A 19,927-nucleotide genomic window follows, 5' to 3' on the forward strand; every position below is an offset into this window, starting at 1 on the left:
CAGCTTTTACAGCCACATCCTCCCCGTGGGGGTTACAGGATTTACTCAATGAACCACTCTGCAATCCCAGACCCTGACACATCCCCAGGCATTATTTCCTTTAAGGTAACTAATGGATGCAGTTGGCTTCCTCAAAACCTGGGAGTTTCACTGCGAAGTATGAGGAAGCTGAGCACCCTGAGTGTTGCAGCAAAGGATGAAAATAGCACAGGCACAGCCTAAGCTCCAGACTCGTCATCCAGAGGTTTGTTCAGTGCACTTGGGAACAACAGCAGATAACAGCAGCCCATTCATTAGCTGTCCCTGGGAGAACATTACCCATTTTGTGGGCAATGAAGCATGAACAAAAAGCTGGGGGAGGCGGGAGAGAGGCAGACTTGAGCATAAAGGATAGGTTTGTTTTTAAATTCCTGCAGTGAAGCAGCCCGGTATAAATATTGGGGAGCTGAGAACAAGCTGAATTTCACATTCTGAGAAGTCCCCTACATGAGAGCAATTGTGGCAGGAAGAAGAGATCTGACTTAAGACTCCTAAACTGCAAATAAATGAAGTAGCATGGAACAATGACATTATAAATACAGCATCAAAAACAATACTAAGGACATGTCAGTAGTACCTCTGAACTTGAAATTTCAGAGTATCAGGAAGGCAAGATTTAGAACATGCCCATTTATCAAGAAGCTGAGAAAAATGCTGTAAGTCTCTTAACAAGCACTGAGCACCACAAGCAGGATGACTCAGCTTATGGCAAGTATGTAATCCAGTTTAACAATAAAAATACTATGAAAGCTAGTAAAAAGGACACACCAAATAAGACAAAAACATCAGGAGCTTTATTTGAAAGGAAACAAAAACTTCCAGAATTAGGAAACCAGCAAAGGGCACAGATACATTTCAATCTAGGACACTGTCAACAGATCAAACACCCCATGTCCTTCATCAGAATTACTTCAGCTATAAATTTGAATCTGGCATCATTTAGTAATTCCAACCCAGGTACACCTTTGCCTCCTGATCACACCCTGTTTCTCAAAGCATGATTTCTTCAAAAGCCAGTGAACTGCCACAAAATAATCAGGAACTGAACACCAGAAGACCTCTTTCCATTTGGTGTTTCAAAATGCACTAAAAGAAATCTGTCTTTACTGTCTATTTAACCTCTTAAATGCACACAGTAATGCGATACTTCTTTGAACTGCACTGTTTAAAAACTAACTACATATTGAAAAAACAAAGTGAATGACAGCACAGCATGTCACATGTCACACTTTTCATTCAGTGACACAATAATAAAGTTCAGAAACTACTGCAATGTATTTCCAAGGTGCATATTTGCTTCTGCTCATCTATTTGAAGAAGCAAAATGAAGAGTCACAGAGACAGTACAACCTAGTATGTTAAAAACAGGGGAAATATGTTTGTTATCCTGATTTTAGAAAACAAAGGATACATACCCATTAAATCCAGTGACAATTTTCAGAATTCTTTCTTTCATCTCTTCAAAGGGAATATATTCCACGTTTGGATTGGGGGGCCCTCTTGGTTCAGGAGCTGAGGTTCTGAAATCATCCATGACTTTCTCCAGTTTGAAAATAAAATAGCCTTTAAACTGAGACCACTGAACCCTGCATAAAACACAAGCATTGAGACATAGGCAAGTTAGTCCTTAACCCAAAGAACAACAGTGTAAGTTTATGTTTGCATAACAACGTTCACCCTGGTATGCCAGTCCAGAGATAAACGAGGCAAGTAATGCAGTGCTGTTTTCCTTCCTGAATTTAAAGCACGGTAACTATTTCAACAATTACACTGGAACAATGGAACACAAATCAACTGCCACTAACAGCAGGGAAGCCATTTCCTTAAAGAACCAATATCCACTGACAAGGCAAACCTAAACGTGAAATATACAATGTAAAGGGAGCCTACAGTTTTCACTGAGCTCATAAGGAGTGGAAGGGGAAACAAACAAACAAACAAACAAACCCACCCAACCAACAAAAACCCACACCAAAAAAACCCACCACACCAAAACACTAAGTGTTTCAAGTTTGGAATCCATAGAGTAACTATAACACAGCGTTATCTGCTCCCCTCACAAAACCTTACCAAAGGCCTTTTGGAACTCCACACACCTTAAAAACATGCCATGGTACCTCTTTTTCTCAAAAAGGCAAGTATTTCTGTATCACAGTGGGCACTTGTTGACAAATAACTGAGCAAAACAATTTTGACTCCCAATAAACATTCCCACAGCAGTAAGCTATTAAGATGGTTCCAAATTACTTCCTGCCTTACAGCTTCAAGTTTCATCATTTATAAAACTCTAGATTTTGAAATTTTCAAGCAAACAGGTCCCTCTCACTGGCTACAACAGACATGTGCTGAGGCAGCCCCTCCCCACCCATGGCCCCACAGAGCAGCCACAGGAGACATCCAGGGCCTCCCTGGGATCGTGCATGTCTGAGCAGCACGGGGAGCCACGTGAAAGCAGCAACTGATTTAGTTCAGGATCGATTTGTTTCTATTCCTGATGCAGGAGCTTACACAGCTCCAGCACAGAGAAAAAGAAGAAACAGGGAATAACAAACCAACAATAAAGAAAGAAAATGATCTTTGACATTTATCTGTAACACACACGATCTGGTAGGAGCAGGCTCAAACCAAAGAAGTATAAAATGTGAGCCCCTGGACAGCCTTTCAGTTCCTGCTCAAAGCAATATTAAACTATACAGAAAACCATTTAGCCAAAGGCTCTATCTCTACAGGCTGCCTTTGGCAGCCCTGACTATTTCTGACCCCATGCAGCAGCTGCCCTTCTGTGGGGCTGACCCAGCTATTTGTGCTGTGAACCACGGGTGGTGGCGTTCGTTTCTCCAGCACCAGCACCACCACAGGCCAAGCAAAATCCCAAATCCCAAACCACAGGCCAAGGAAGCTCTGTCAGCCTGCTTGCACTAGAAAAGCAGGGCCACATCATCTTTGCCTTAATTTTCTCCTTTGTCTCAAATAAATAATTATGAGATGAAAAGGGGGAAATACAGCTCAGGTTTATCTACAGAGATCCAAACACAAAGCCCTTGCCTTTCACTAGGAATGATAGATTTTGCAAGAATAGGGGAATTCCAAAGATGAAAGCAAACCTCGGTTTTCCTTCACAAGAGACCCTATTAGGCACCTCATAACAGGAGGGATCACAAGACATAGTGAATAATAATAAAAATTAAAAAATAAATAAACATCAAGGTCCCAAAAGGGAATGGGATGGACTAAAGAGCACCACTGAGTCTAGCTGGATTGTCTCCAATCAGCATTCTACATCCCAAGCAGAATACTATAGTGTTCCAATGTACAGTATCAGTCATTACTACTGCAGATGTTAAATTAAGAAGCTGTACAATTCTGTAGTGTTACCGCCATGAAACCAAAGTGTTAGTTACAAATCACAGATTTAATACATAAACACACCACAACCACAGTAAATAACCCCACGACAGTGTGGGATTACTCCCCACAGAGCATCCCAAGATCTTTACTTGCCTCATGAAAGGGGATTCCACTATTATTCTAAACATTCTTTGACAACCCCATTCGGACATATTTCCACACTTTTAAACTTGAGCTGCTCTTTGTTTTCATTGTTATTTATTTCTTGCTAAATAGTAACACTTATCTTTTCACAGACTATTAACCCATCAGAGTTTGAAATAAATCAACAACATGAGGTTTAAAATGGCAATCTACTGCCTGACAGCAGCACCCACCAGCTCCTTTACAATGCTGAAACTACACAAAACAAAGATTGTAACATTTTGCCCGTATTGAGAAGTTGAGAAGACTATCACTTGGATTTTAAACTACAAATTTTAATTAGTATTTCTCCCATTATAAAAAGGCTAAGAACTTACATCTGCAACACAGTGAACTACTGACATAGAAAGCATCTCTCAACCTGCATTCCAAACCACTTGTTAAATGGCTGCTGACCAGATAACACAGGACAGGTTACACACAGAGGCAGCAGAGTTTGAGCATAAACACATCCTGCAATCACAAGGTGACCACAGCTAGCCCAGAGAGAGCACCAGCTCAAATCCACCCAACAAGCTGTTGCTAGAAGCTGTGTAACCACAGAAGGGGCTCAGCACAGCCTTGCTGCTCAGACATTCACTGTGTTTCTCCAGCAGTTTTTCCCAGCACTCTTGGATTCCCTGCTGCTCGGGCTGCAGTAGCAGGAAAGCTGAACTGCTCAAAGGCCACTGTTACACTCAGTGCAATCTCAGACAGAGCTGCAATTCAAACAATAAACACAGCTGTCCTGTGCATCTCCTGACATCAGTGTTGTTAAAATAATGAACTCATTTCTGCCCAAACAAAACCAAAATTATTTCTGCAGGGACAGTAAGATTTTCTCAGTTCCCATTTACTTAGTGGAAGTGATCAAAAGTGAGCGTCACAAGAGCCAAGTCACCTTTCCTGTTTTACCAGTCGATGAAAATCACACGTACAAGTTGGCATCAGCTGAACTTTACAAACTTACATGTCTCATCCATAGAGAAAACCAGTTCCTTCATAACAATGGGTCAAACTGCTTGGCAGTACAGAATTAAGATTAAAAGTTGCATATCCTACTAGTTATCAAAGCAATCTTTATCTACACTTCTAGAAATCTTAAGTTATCCCCATTCATGGAAAGATTGGTTGCTTAGAAATACAGACAACAGAAGAGACAAACAAGTGCCAGATACCTGTTTTTTAGGAAAAGGAAAATATTCCACATGTATCACAAGTTTCCTGAGAAAGACCTCTATTTTCTCTGCTTTGTTACACAATGTGAGAACCCAAAACCAAGAGAAAAGTTTGGTCAATACCTTCTATAGTTAGATCAAGAGCCAAATAGAAGCAAAAGAGAATTCTCCTCTCTCCGCTTTACGTACAAGCTCATTAAGTTTTATACACCGGAAAATAACTGAGAAACAAGATAAGTTCTGTAAGAATAACAAATTGAAGAAATTCCATGGAGAAAATGCTGCTCATACTTTTTTTCAGAGCAGGCTTGTTTATGAATACTTGCTCTTCCCACTCAGCATTGCACATAATCAGCCTTTTCTTCCAAACCACGCTCTTCCTGTCCACTACACTAGTTTGGGAATTTATATCAATTTATATCTTTGAGTGGCTTTTAGAGCCACTCAAAGAAAAAAGTTACTGAGAATGCTGCATGATCTGAAACAACAACTTCAAAAATAATACTTTAAAAAATTAGCTGATCCCAAAATGTTTTGGTTCGGTGTACTTTCATTGTAGGAATTATGGCTTTGTAATTATATACATTTTCTGTACATGAAGGCACCTTTCACTGCAGTATCTGGGTCACCCTGTGTAAATGTATCTGTACAAAGAGCTCTCCTGGGCTAATGAGCCTGGAGTGCCACACATACTCCAAACAGTTTTGGAAAAAATGCCAGCTTATCATAAGAGTTCTCTGCTTCCCTCCCACCAGCCCCTGCACCATCCTCCTCTTTATCAACCTAAATTATTTGCTCTGGCATAAAAAAAACCAAGAGGAAGAAACTGATTTCAAGTAAAAAACACCTAACAAGAAAAAAAGAGTCAAAGGCAAAGGAATGGCTGAAGAGGAACAATCAATCACAGCACTGCAGAACTACAGCTTGTATTCATACAGACACCACCCATTTCAAATTTTCCCAGGGCTGGTAGTTTAACTCAAAAACTTAATTGTTTTTAAAAAAGCACCTTTAAAAGTCAAGCAACAAATGAGAGCATGGAAGCTCACACAGAGTCCAACAAATTCAGTCTTTCTACCTTACTTAAACATTTTATACATGCTAATAATGTGCCTTAAGGTATGAGAAGATGTTTAACACCCTAATATTGCACCCCAGTGCAGTCCCAGACCTTGCAATTTCATTGAACATTAGAAACATTAGAGAAAAATGGATGGAAAACATTTCAGTGTTTGAAGACACTCAGCTGTGTTTTCAAAGTCAATCAGGAAAGCAGACAGCACCTGACCAAACAGCCAATCGTACAAATAACATCAGGAAGTTTTGAGAAGATTTACATATAATTAGAGAGACAAGATGACAAAAGGCTAGAAAAGGGTGAGGGAAGACAAGGGCTCATGAAATGAGCCAGTAGGGATTAAATTAAATGACATACTATGCAAAAAAAAATTGCTAATAAAATTATTTTTTTCAAAAAATCCCACACATAACTAACAAAACCCCAGAATGGGATCAAAATTAGCAGGTGAAGACAAGAAACTTAAGCTCTAAGAGGAAAGCCACAAAGGAGGGATGGGGAACTCCAGTCAGAACAGTGCAACTCAGTACTGAGTCACTGAGAGTTGATGAAGCAGCAAAAATATCTCCACTGCACAGGGAAGAGTAATAAAAAACAACAACAAAAAGAAGAGAGATTAATTTAGACACAATCTAACACTGTCAGAGCAGAGCCACAGAAGAACACAATCCTAAATAGCTCTGTTCTCTAAGAAAAGCAATCAATCTATTTCACACCTGTACTTGAATTACATGATTTGCTCTTGGAACTAATCCATTACTACAGATCAACAGAATTTGCCAAGCAACATCAACCAAGTTTAGAAATGCACCAATTCTACTTGATGAATAGCATCTTCAGCAGGGAACAGGCCACCTCAGACAGAGAGAAGGGCAAAATCTGATGCAATGCTTTGATTTCAAAGAATCAGCAGCACAAAGTTGCTTGCAAGGAATGACTGTGTCTCTGTTAATGTGATTTGCATAGGATTCATCCTTCCAAACAAAATTGCATTTTATATGGAAATAATCTAATCATATCGTTCCCAGAGTGTAAAAGACATCCCCCCATTCCCTTATCTCCTGCTTATGCAAAATGCTTGTCCTAGAGAAAGTGAAAGCAGTTTTCTCTCTTACCACAAGGGTTACTGGGGAGGAAGAGAACCAGCTCAATATTTGCACTATTGTGTGTCAGAGAATTAACTGATATTTTCTTCTGACCACTGGACAAGTTTTTATAATTGATTCTTTTGCCACTTGGTATAGTCACTTTGGGAGAGAAGTGTCAATGAGAAGAGCAAAAAGCCTGAAATATTTAACAAAATTGTTTGGGCAAGACCTGACAAAGATAAAAATCCCTACTATTTTTAAGGGAAAACTATCCATGTTGAACAAATTGTACAGTTGCCTCTCATGTATTTAGCACTGCAAGGCTTTGCTATAACAACACATCTCTACACCAGCACACAACTTGACACGAGGTGGAGGCTGGGCTGCCAAGTCTCCAGGAGTGCAGAAGACAACTCCACTGACTTACTCATGTCCCTTTTTAAAAACTGACATAAAACATCAGACATAACCCTGGGGGAGTGCATATGGCTCACCCACTTTAGACAAACTCTACAGATTTTAAGGTTCCAACTCCAGTAAGACCTACTGAAGCAAAGCAGGACAAAACCTAAAACTGACTGAAGATCTGGAGGAAGAATTCAGAGTGCCTGAAACAAGGCTAACTCCTGAAATGAAAGTACTGCAATTACTCCATAAATCTTTCTGGAACTGCCTTTCAGATTAGAGGTTTAATTAAGAAAAACATTATATTGAAGAGATGTTAAGCTTCCAGAGACCCAGCTATGTACTTAAAACATGAAGAGCCCCAGGAGTCCTGGTGGGATGTCTGTCTTCAGATTTCACAGTGTTTAAGTTCATTACAAAATTACTTGATTTAAATTTTAAGAGGATGCCATCTGTTTTGGAGAGATACTGAATACCACACAGAACATAAAAAGAAACCAAAGTAGATCTACTATTGATTCTGTTCATTGAACAGGCCATAAAAGAAATATCAGAACTTAATAAAAGGAAATACTTCCCTCTCCATACTTCTCCTACTATTGCCTCTCTGACAAGTAGAAATTAAAAAACAAACAAACAAGAAAACAACCCATAAAAACCCACCAAATTGGTATATTTAGGATGCAAACACTTTATGTCCAGCTAAGTAATTTTAAGGCAATGTCCTCAGAACACATAAGGAAAGAAGGACAGAGGAGAATCTCTAAGGGAGTCACATAACATGGAACAAGAGATGTCACTGGTATTGCCTTTGCCCCCCCCCCCAGATTTTTCTGACTTACAGAACACTCCCACAGAGACCTGCTAGTAGGAAACAGGTTTTGAAGTGAAGAAACTTGCAAACTTTAGTAACTGTTTCTTTTCTTTTGTGTCTTGTTCTAGAGCTCTTAGGAGATGAAGATATACTCTAAGACACAGTAATTTCCCCAGGCTGTCAAAGGCAAAATTAAAGTTTCATCCAAAGCAAGTTAATTCCTTTTCTATTCTGGTCGACCAATGGGATCTCCAGAACTCTTTGGAAAGTGAAAAGGCAGAGAAAATGAAGTGCACTCAGCAATCACATACCCAATTCAAACCCCTGGCAAGGCAGCAAACTTTCCAGCATGCTCTTCCAGAGCCTGGAAGCACGGCCCGTGTCTGCCACCAGGGAGCACAGAACTCCTGCCAGGCATGAGGAGCCCCAGCGTGGCTCCCTTCCCCCAGGCTGTGCAAAGAGCAGCAGCGGGGAGGCAGCGCCGGGAGCCTGCCCGGGGCTGCCCGTCCTGTCCCTGCCCGTCCTGTCCCCTGCCCGTCCTGTCCCCTGCCCGTCCTGTCCCTGCCCGTCCTGTCCCCTGCCCGTCCTGTCCCCTGCCTGTCCTGTCCCTGCCCGTCCTGTCCCTGCCCGTCCTGTCCCCTGCCCGTCCTGTCCCTGCCCGTCCTGTCCCTGCCCGTCCTGTCCCCTGCCCGTCCTGTCCCTGCCCGTCCTGTCCTGTCCCTGCCCGTCCTGTCCCCTGCCCGTCCTGTCCCTGCCCGTCCTGTCCTGTCCCTGCCCGTCCTGTCCCTGCCCGTCCTGTCCCCTGCCCGTCCTGTCCCTGCCCGTCCTGTCCCCTGCCCGTCCTGTCCCTGCCCGTCCTGTCCTGTCCCTGCCCGTCCTGTCCCCTGCCCGTCCTGTCCCCTGCCTGTCCTGTCCTGTCCCTGCCCGTCCTGTCCCCTGCCCGTCCTGTCCCCTGCCCGTCCTGTCCCCTGCCCGTCCTGTCCCCTGCCCGTCCTGTCCTGTCCCTGCCCGTCCTGTCCCCTGCCCGTCCTGTCCCCTGCCTGTCCTGTCCTGTCCCTGCCCGTCCTGTCCCCTGCCCGTCCTGTCCCCTGCCCGTCCTGTCCCCCTCCCTGGCAGTGCCTCAGCCCTTGGAGCAGCACCCAGAGATCCTCTCCAGCAGCCCAGGGAACCCATGGAGTGCAGGCCTGTGGAGAATGACACCGAGGCCATGCTCAGCTCTTCCCTCGGGTGTCTCTGTTCTGTTCCAACTCCCTCCACCTTCTCATGGTTTTGTATCAATCCTAACCTTACCCAGCACACCCATATTTGAGATCTATTCAGTGGCTGTAAACAAGGATACCTGGACATACAGTTATACAAAAGGAGTGCACAAGTTAAAAACTTTAAGAACTACCTGTAAAACACAATTCCCAGCATTTTCAGACCAGCAAATGAAAAAACCTAAACGTGTTGGCATTTCACATGTTAGCTTTCATACAGGAATTACTATTTCATTATTTATGATATAAATAGATTGCTTCTTCAACAGGTGTGCTTTCAATTTTTTCAGAAAATACCACTGAGAATTTCTGGGATAAAAAGCAGCAGCATTGTACTTCCAGTAACAGGGAGATGAGCCATGCTGAGGTTCCCACAGGGATCCCATCCCAGGGCAGAGCAGGAGCGTGCTGGCCCACCAGACACTCAACCTTGTCCTTTGTCTATACCAAAAGGGGCAAGCCTGCTCTGCTGCTCCCACACACTCCTGTGATCCCACACACAGGGAGGTGAGGCAGATCACTGATCTAACCACAAAATTAATGCTGCAGATAAGGCTGAGTAAGATGTATGATGTGACTAGTAGGGAACTAAGCCATTTCTTTAAGCAGCAGCACTCATCAGGTAAAAGAACATACCTCACCTAATTCCATTATTGTGTCAAATATTCTTTGTATTTTAAAATTATTTTTCTATTTTTCATGCTTTATTTTAACAGTATTTTGATGCAATTCATTTTAGTGTCATGATTTTGCACGCTGCTGCTCTTTTCACCATTCACACAGTGCAGATTAACAGGGGAAATTCCAAACAATGACAACAGATTTACACAGTAAAATCCCCTGTCCACCAATGGAGACTGGCCTCTCACATGCTTCTGGCAAGAAGACAAACACCTCAACCTAACATCAAACCAAAGCCTTAAGCAAGTGCTAGATCCTTTATGAGTGTTTCCTATTTGGGAAAAATTTATTTTCATGGGTGCACGGGCATTGCGCCAGCATCAACCCACGACAATGAGCAATCAATTTAAAAGTTGAGGTGCTCCAGGTAGGGTGAATTTCCTGGAACTCTGTGCCTTGCTGCACAGTGTGCTCCTGCTGGGAAAACACTGGCAAAGTACTCGTCCTGAGGGAGCGTCCTGTTCCCTTTCACCTGATAACTCATGTAAAATTAAACTCTCACATTTTATCTTCAGCAGGATTTTACCTCATGTTACCTTTCACTTTAATTAAAAATATATTGAAGAGTTCAAAGGAGGAAAAACTGGTATTTCCCACAAGCACAGGAGGTGTTTTTCCATTTTCACTAGCTGATTGTTGTCAGCCTAAATCCAGTCTTTGCTCTCCTTGGGAGCACAGTGAGCTCATTCCAGAACCAGGGAAAACTGTCAGACATTAGAACCACAACTACTTCAGTAGTGAGAGTGTTCACCTCTGTTGCTTGCAAATTACTACTGCTCTTGCCAGGAACAACAAAGATTAAGACTTACTTATGGAAACAGGCAGCTGAAGAAGACATTAAAGCACTATCTGTAATCATCAAGGGACTAATTCTAATCTCTGCTGATAAATATTCAGCTTACTCTAACAGAATATAGCTGTCCCACAGAACAGAAAAAAAACTTCAGTCCAAAATTTTCTAGGAAGTACATTTGTGAATACAGTTATCTAAAACCAAACTCAAGTACCTTTCATTTTCTTTTAAGTCAAAAACTAACAAAAAAGAACAAGGTTACAACTTGTACTTGTTTGTATAGAACAAAAAAGTACAAGGTTACAACATTCTTCATTCAAAAATGAACTTCCTTATAGCAGAGTAGAAAAAAATACAGGACACCAATGTTGCTTCAGGTTTGCTCAGAATAACCAAATCCACACAAGAAATGCTGCAGCTCCTCTGGTCAGTGTGGCTGTCACTGTTAAGAGGAGCTGGTCACCTCAGAGGAGCTGCAGGCAACACTGACATAATATGATCAGATGTTTACTGTATCAAGCAATAAAGCTGGGAAACCAGATTAGGAAAATGCACCCTGCGGGGCTAATCCTGGATCTCTGTTGCAGTGAGTCCCTGTGCTTGCCACCTTATGCAGTGTCCCAAAAACCCACAGGCCTCCCTCAGGTCTCACAGCGGTACTAGCGGGATCAGGGAAATTGCACTTGTTACTGATTCCTTCCAAACCAGAAACAAAAGCCACCCAATTGGCTTCTCCACAAGGCAGTTCAGGTGACACATGCTAAGCTTGGGATGACAAGGTGTACCCTAGCTCACTGACCTAATCCACAGGCATTAGGTGTTTGTGCATCATCACGCTCCCGTCACTTCCAAGCCAAGCATCACCAGGTATTGCCATCATGGAAATTTTGTCATTGCCTTCAAGTAGTTTTATTTCTAAAGCTGAACCTGCCAGACATGTATCAGCTTTGTAGAAAAGCAGCATCAGTCTGGTTTATCCACAAATTGATAATCCACCTTCCCCAAGTCAACCAGGCTGCTTTGTGCCCCTCCTTCTGTGTGCACTATTGCCTTGTTCCTTCCCCCCCAGGTGCCATCAGGCACAAACCTTGCCAAAAGCTTCAGACAGGAAGAGGGTCAAGGCTCACCAATTACAAAGTCAAAATGGAAAAACATCCTTGCCACTGAGAAGTATAATATAGAGTGAACAATACCCAAATGCCTGGGAAAGTTCTTCAGATGAAATACTAACAAGCACAGAACAGAGATTTGAGGCCCACTGGAAAATACCAGAGGTCACACTGAGGCAGCCACTACAGCAACGTCACTGAAAGGTGAAGGTATAAACCAAGAGAAATCTTGAGGGTGACAACAAATCCTATCAAGCAAGGCAGAGAAGTGAGTTTGAGGAGAAGGATGACCACAGAATACAAGTAAAAGTGATCATCAGAAACACATGCAACTGCATTGACTGTCAGAAAATACATGGTGGGGAGGTTTTCTGTGCAAAGTGACATGGACTGGCTCCCAAAAAGATTATCAGGAAATGTGCTTACAAGAACAAACTGTGTATAGCAACAGGGAAGGAAGCCACACTAACACTGCAAATCTGAAAGTGCAAAGAGCTACATTTGTGATTAAAACAGTCCAATCACCCCAAAAACCTCAGTGCTGCAATCAGAGTTTGCTTTTTGCCTTTCCTTACACGTGTATTCCATAGAGGGACTAATGTTTATTATGCTCAGTTCATCACACACATTTTATAATGGCAGTTGAAGTCTGACCTTTATACTGTAAACCCCACTCCCAATAGATATGAAGTGGCAGCACTTAAAATAAAACACTACAACAGTGTGTGTTTCCCAAAGCAGTAAGTGATTTCATTGATATCACCACTGACTGCTCTGAAGTACTGCAGTTACACAATTCACACACACTGAAGTTTTTGTTTATAATAGAGGTAAAAGAGCAAGGAAGCTAAATTAGCATTGGCAAAGGTACATCAGCAGGCTTTTTGACCAAAGATCCCTGTCCTTTGGATAATAATAATCAGTGGATTATGAAACAGAAAACAGTGTCAGGGGAATGGGAATTAGTAAGGGGTAATTCCAGATGCTGAATGGAATGGAGTTAGTGAGGAATAATAGTGGATAACAATGCAAGGAAGTTTACTTACATCTCTTGCTTTACTGGGAACATGGAAATGGAACAAGCTTACACTATCAAAGGCACACAAACTTCTCTCAGAAAAATATGATTGTGCTTATTACAGCAGGAACTTGAGAATTGTTTAATTTCATATTTTAAAAAAATCATAAGGAATTACATTCCCCAAATAGGCATTAAGATTTCCAGAAAGTAAGTTGTCTCCAAATCAGAAAATATGCTAGCAAACATATGTCAAGCAAGAAAACTGCTCATTGAATAAAAACGGAGAACATACTTAAGGGAAAAAAAATAGATTTAAATTTAAGCATGTGAAATAAGCCAGAGAACATACGGCTAAAGAAACCTATACATTTGTTACAAGAGAAAGGATATTAAACAAGCCTTCTCAGTACATAGTTAAAACACTTAAACTCAGGTGCACTTACTCTTGTAGGAATTCATGGCTACTGTATCTTCATTCAGCTCTCCTACAGCAAACAAACTATTTCACTGCTGTAATAAACTACTAAAAAAGTTAAACTGATTCAAAAAAAGCTTAAAAGTGTAATAAGAAAAAAGTTCACTGCTATATAAAGTACATGAAACAGCATCAAAAGGTCAAAAGTATTTTTGCCATTATCTTTGGTAGAACTGCAGTTATGTAACTTACATTTACGGTTATGTAATTTACCAAAGGCAAATCATCCCTGATCCACCTGACTGACTGCCGAGGAGGGAAGACCAGAGAATGCTGTAGTTCAACCTGAGCAAGGCACAGCAGCCCTGGCAAAGCTGCAGCCCCGGTGCAGCTCAGGCTCGGCTGCAGAGCCCGTGGTGCCCGGATCCAAAGTCCAACCACACCCAGTTACAAACGGCGGTGCTCGGAGCTCACAGCAGGGCACCCCGTGCTGGGTGCTGGCCCGAGGGAAGCCAAGCACTGCCAGCCCGGGCTGTGACCAAGGCTGCTGCACGGCTGCCTCAAACTCAAACAGGCTCCGCTGGTGGAATCCAGCTGCTGACTTTCTCCAGGGAAGGGCTAACTGCATCCAGGGAGATGGAAACAGGTTCACTTCCGAGATGCACTGGGCCCAGGATAGCCCAAGGGAAACGCTCTTCCCAGTGCACATGGTGAAACAGGGAGCCAAACTGAGGCTATGGAATTGCTGTGACTGGAGATTTTCAGAAATGCTGCACAAAGCCCTAATCAATTTTATTTAACTTTGGAATTAGCTCCCCTTGAGCACAGGGTCTGCCTGGATCACCGCCACAAGTCACTTCCAACTAGTCTGATGACAGTACTGATATCCTGATTTGACTTACAATCACATTAATGAAACCTGACTCAAGAAATTCTGTAAAACCCACTTATGTTGGCCCTCTAGGAAACATGTGAAGAAACAACTTCTGTTTTTAGGCTCAGGTGAGGTTCAAATAAACATTTCAGAGCTTCCAAACGAATTTCATTACAGGAAGAAATAAAACCAGAATTTATTTTAATGGCTGTTTAAGCTGCACTAAGGGGAGGAACCAGTGTAATGGCATCACATCCTGGGCAGTGATCTCTACCTTAGGCCTAGAAGGATTTTACAATTAATCACTTCTGCCTATGAACTGCATTGCTCCAGATTTTGGTACTTCACTACTTTCTGGATACCTTCACTGGCAGTAAGCTCCTGCATTATACTTTCCACTACAGTAAGCCATTAAAACTGCACTTTATAGGTTCCCTGCCCCAGGGCAGGAGTGAGGGAAATGCATAAAAAAAACAACATAAAATTTTTGATTGCTTTAGTTTTCTAAGTTTTATTTTCCACTTTAGAAAAATCTAGTTTTCCTTTCCAGTCCAACACATTGGATTTTCTTGGTGAAGTACCTAAATAAATGGTTTTAAAAGGTTTTTGCAATTGAAGGGGCAGAATGACTCTAAACCCAAGAGAATTTCCTAGGAGGCAAGAGAAAACATTTTAAATACAGGACACAAGATCACAATTGATAAGTGATCTTCATATCTAATTTTAAGAATTCTTTAGAAACAACAAGAAAATGTCACTGTTGCATTTTACTTCTAGTACTGCAATGTTCTGATTTCCATCCCATCCCTTAAAGCTCTTTCTACTTCAGAGAAAACAGATAAGTGGATTTCTTACAAAAAAAACTCATCCTGTTTCTAGAGGTCTTTCAGATACAGCTAAGTACTAGGACTTAAAACTTTCCTTCTCTTCACTCTATTCAATGTTGCAAGTCACACTGATCTGTTACAAACTGGAGACAAGGAGGTTATAACAAACTTCCCTGACTGTACTTGGTCTCACTAAGGAAATTCCACGTTAGTATCTCAGTAGAAAGTCAGGTTAATTGAGGAGTATGTTACTCCTCTGAAAAGAAAAAAAAAAGATCCTAAGATTCAAGACAAGTTCAAAAATGTTGAACAAACTTTATATTGTATTTCACCTAAGGCTAAGTCTTAGCATGGCAACTGTTAAGAAACAAAAATATTTCATAGTAGCCAAGCAATCAGACTTTTGCTTCTGTCACCTCTAATAAAGGAAGTTTAGACTGGCTTCTGTAAATGTAGGCTATAATCTCACCAGCAATTAAGTGAATGGTTAACTTTGCACAAGAGGAAAACTTCAACTTCAAAAAGATGAAGTGAATGCATAGCATTGTGTGATCAGAATTTTACTGCACAGCAGTGATAACACATCTAAGCTTACAGTGATAATAGAACCAAAATTAGCAATGTTTTTGTTCCACACCTCCCTTGTAAGCGAAAAAGACCTCTAATTACAATAAAGATACTAAGAGCCTTGTCATAGCTGCAGTGGTGGCTTTAGCACCTCTCACCCTCTGTTCCTGCCCTTCACCACCTCTCCAGCTGCACTGCAGAAGTACCAGCTACCAGGACAGAGCACGTGGATCAACGAACCGAGCCTTGTCCTCAAGAGTCAGGACTGTGACAAGTTCCTGCCCCAGGTTCCTATGGAGCTGCAGAAGCAGTTCAACAGCCCAAGGGAAACAGTGATCCACGGGCAGCACCAGCCAAGGCTTCTGCCAGAGAAATCCCAGGAAGATCAGAGCCTCACCTAAACCTGCACCTACCTGTTCCCAACTCCCTCAGATGAATAAGCACTTTGGAACAAGTGGGGGCAGGGAGACACCCAACGACCTTACCTGAGCCTGTGCTTTCCATCTGTTGGGTGAGCTGCGTGTGATCAAGCTTTGAGGAGAACCTAAAATGTCACTTTAATTTACTTCATTACTACCTTTTCAAACTAATTTTACTGAGTCACCAAGATCTGCTGCAACTGTGTCTGGAAACAAATGGAGGATGAGAGCATTTACCCCAGGATACAGACTGCAGTTTATCCTCCAAGATCAGTGTTCATGATGAAGTTAAAAAGCTGACAGAAGCCCCGTGAAGACCATGTAACTCTCCTAGAACTAACAACTGAACAGAAAAATATTTCACATTTCACTTGTCCTGATTTGCCTCAGTACTTTTTGTTTGTTACATTAGGAACAGGCTGTGACTGAGTAAGATCCATTGTTGTTCAATAATCAAGTCTGCAAACCATGGGTGTAATTACCCCTGGCTAAACCATCCTCCCTGCTTGTTTTTTTTAAACAAGCTGAACTTTGTAAAAATCCTAACAAATGTCACTGCAAACTAATATTTTATTTTCTCACTCCGAAGTATCTATTTATTACTGGCTTAGATTCTATTACTCAAAGCTGTTTTTACATAAGTGAAAATAAAGACTATCTAGTGCATTTTAAATTTGCATGTATTTGGTAGGTTTGCCTATTCCAGAACACTTGTACTTGTCAAGCTGTAACAGCTTAAAAATACATTAAGTTCTTAAAAGGCACGTTAGCAATCTTCATATGAGTGATTCCCAGGAGATTTTAATTTCCACTCTTTTTTTCCCTGATATTTTGATACATAACACATCAGTGAACACACAAACATGTTTGATGAACAAATACAGACTTTGGTAGATAATCTGAAGCAAATTTAGTATTATAAAACAGTATTTCCATGCCTATCGCCAGAATATATTAGGCATTTCTGATGTTCACATCCAACACCTTTTAAAAAACTATTTAATGCAACTGAAAGGTTTAAGAAGGCTAAAGAGAGTTACAGACCTCAAAAAACCAAAAAGAAAACCCTGGAAACATAACAGGCAAGATCTGCATATCAGATGACAGACACCAGTTCAGGTTGAAGTTTATAAAAAATAAAATAAAAATAAACCTAGATTTCCTAAATGAAAATAAAATCAGAAAGGAAATAGTTTTCCCAAGAATTTGCCCCTATAGAATCACTTTTTAAAATTTACTTTGGAATGTATCAGACACATGACAGTGGCAGAAACAGTAAAAACAACCTGAAGAAATACCTCAGAATGGGAAAAATATTTTAAACATATTTTAGTATGGCCTTACTGTGGTGTGTTTTTTCTGTATAATAAGCACTACACCAAAACATGAAGCATTGCAGCTGTGTATGTCTACTGAGCATGAGCCTTCTATTCAAAGAGCAAAGTACATTTCAGAACTTGTTTTTCTTTCTAAACCATTAATCCAAGCAGCACTACCAAGCTACCAAAAAAAAAAAAAAAAAAAAACTACCAAAACCTACAAAACCTCTTACAAGTTCGTGGGACTCCAGAAACTCAAACAAAGCCCCTGCGGTCACTGGTTGATCACAAAACACTCGTAAAAGCACATCTCCCCTGCTGGAGCCGTAGTCTGGCACTAGGCCTCAAAAACAAGGAGACAGCCTGGGCGCCAGAAAGTGAGCAAAGCACGGCAGCGCAGCCGGGGAAGCCTTTCCCCTTCCTGCCAAAAAGTGAGCCGCAAGGAAGTCACCAGCAGCGATCCCTGGAAGGAGCGCGGCTCCCTCCGCTACCTCCCGGGAAACCCTCCGGGAAACCGGCCCGGAAAGGGCGGCACGGGGGAAACTCCCGCCGAGCTGGAACACCACGGCAGCTCCCAGCGGTTCCCACACACCTCGGCTGCAAAAGCACCTCCGGATCGTCCCCCCTTCACCAGCAGCGCCCAGACACAATCACAGGATGGTCACAGAGCCCAGAAAGAAACAATGTGAGCGACTGAAATCTTTATGTAAATACCACGATTAGATACTGCAAACACAGTTATACAACAGTGTGTGGAAGACATTGCAACACCAGCTGAACTTGCCACTTACAAAACCTGAATCTCTCTCAAAAATCCAGGAAAAGCAACAGGTTTTTTTATTGTGCTGAGTAGGATCAGTAAGACCTGACAGACACCCCAGAGCAAAGCCTATATGAGAAGTCTCCCCTCGTTAGATCAAACTATCAGCAAACTAAATTAACCCATACAAAATTAAATGGGAACTGAGGAAAGCTTATTTAGCCCGCTGAAGCAACCTACAGACAAAAAAAAAAAAAAAAAAAAGAATCCTGGTAGAATCTCATTGACGTAAAATGCAAGAATTGTTTTAAGTCACAACTGAGGACCACCAAAACAGTCACACTTACATCGTCTCTCCAGTCTTAGCAACATGACAAAGAAACTGATCCAGTATTGGGCACACTTCCTTCTTTCCTCTCTTCTCAAAATCTGTTGGCATGAGAACGACACAAAAAGAATGGTAAAAGAAGATGGGACAGAACAAAATTCACAATAATTAGCGATTTGCTTGAACTATCAGTACAGCTCCCACACAAACACTGTTGTGTTCTCACAATGCTCCGGCTGTTCCCATGAACTCCACCAGCTTCTCAGCCCTGGGAAACACTTATTATTTTTCCTGCGGAGAAACCGCACGCAGCAGAGTAGCAAAAGTTGATTTGCAACTTCTTCTGAGCAGCTACGGCACAGAAAGAGACCGATTTCCTCAAGCTGAGCCCAGAAGAGAGAGGGCTGGGGAGGGAGAAGGGGACAGGTCCGGGCTGGGCCGGGATGCGGGGGAAGCGGCCGGGATGCGGGGGAAGGGGGAGGAATGAGGGAGAAGGGGCGGCCAGACCGGGGAGTCCAGGGCGGCAGCTGGCGACACCCGAGAGTCACAGATCCCCCCTCACGCAGCCCCGAGGGTCGTTGGGTAGGGAGATCGCGGGCTCTGCCCTCCACTTCCCCACAACGACCCCCAGGCTCTCCCCGCTCTGCGGAACCCCCTCCCCCAGCGAGCAGCCCCCTCCCCACAGCGCGGGGACCCGTCGCCCTCAGCGAGGGGCGCTCCCCCCACAGGGTCTGAGGAACCTCAGTCTTCCCCTCAGCGCGGCGACACCGCTCCCCCAGCCCCCGCCGCCAGCCTCGCCGCCACCTTTCAGCGCCTCCTGCAGCCTCTCGACGTCCATGATCCGCCCGGGCGATTCCCCCGCGGCTCGGCGCGGCTCCCCCGCCCCAGTCCCGCGCAGACCGGGCCGCGCTCACAGCAAGACCCCGCGCTCAGCGACGCTCCAACATGGCGCCCGCGCCGTGCCCGTGCGCGGCCCCGCGGCCCCGCCCGCCGGGGGCGGAGCCGCGGGGCGGAGCCAATGGGCGGTCCCGCGGCGGGGGGCGGGGCCGGCGGCCGTGAGGGAGGGGCGGGAAAGGCGGCGGGAAAGGCTCGGTCCGAGCGGCCGGCGGCGCGGTCTGAGGGCAGCTCCGCGCTTGTCATCGTCCTCCTCATGCCGGCCCTGCCGTGCAGGTCCTCGCGGGAGGGAACGCGGAGCCTTTCCCCCTTCACGCGCCGGCCCCTCAGAGAGCTCTTGTTCTTTCCTCCTCGCTTTCTGTCCGAGGGTGACCGCGCTTCTCCTGCCCACCACAAGTCCCTGTTTGTGCCTTTTTATCCTCGAGCTCACAGAAGATCCCCGGTTGGAAGGGGCCCACCATCCAGTCCAGCTCCTGACCGGACACACTCCCCAACAATCCCACCCTGTGCATCCCTGAGAGCGTTGTC

The 19,927-nt window shown here is 43.4% G+C and overlaps 1 protein-coding gene across 2 annotated transcripts in view; it reads right to left on the reverse strand.

The window, feature by feature from the left end:
- Window positions 1–19,469, reverse strand: part of PPP4R2 (protein phosphatase 4 regulatory subunit 2) — a 28,187-nt gene extending 8,718 nt beyond the window's left edge. The window contains exons 1-3 of one of the 2 annotated variants that reach the window (XM_053953490.1): window positions 19,310–19,469; window positions 18,525–18,606; window positions 1,455–1,625 (exon numbers count right to left, since the gene is read on the reverse strand). In XM_053953490.1, the coding sequence (XP_053809465.1) occupies window positions 1,455–1,625; window positions 18,525–18,606; window positions 19,310–19,343 (287 nt within the window). In that variant the 5' untranslated portion in view covers window positions 19,344–19,469. Of the gene's footprint in view, window positions 1–1,454; window positions 1,626–13,663; window positions 13,884–18,524; window positions 18,607–19,309 lie in introns of those variants that run through there. The other variant, XM_053953491.1, reaches the window with a different exon arrangement.
- Between the last annotated feature and the right edge of the window lie 458 nt (window positions 19,470–19,927).

This window comes from Vidua chalybeata, chromosome 12 (assembly GCF_026979565.1).
Source record: "Vidua chalybeata isolate OUT-0048 chromosome 12, bVidCha1 merged haplotype, whole genome shotgun sequence".
Taxonomy (NCBI): Eukaryota; Metazoa; Chordata; class Aves; order Passeriformes; family Viduidae; genus Vidua; species Vidua chalybeata.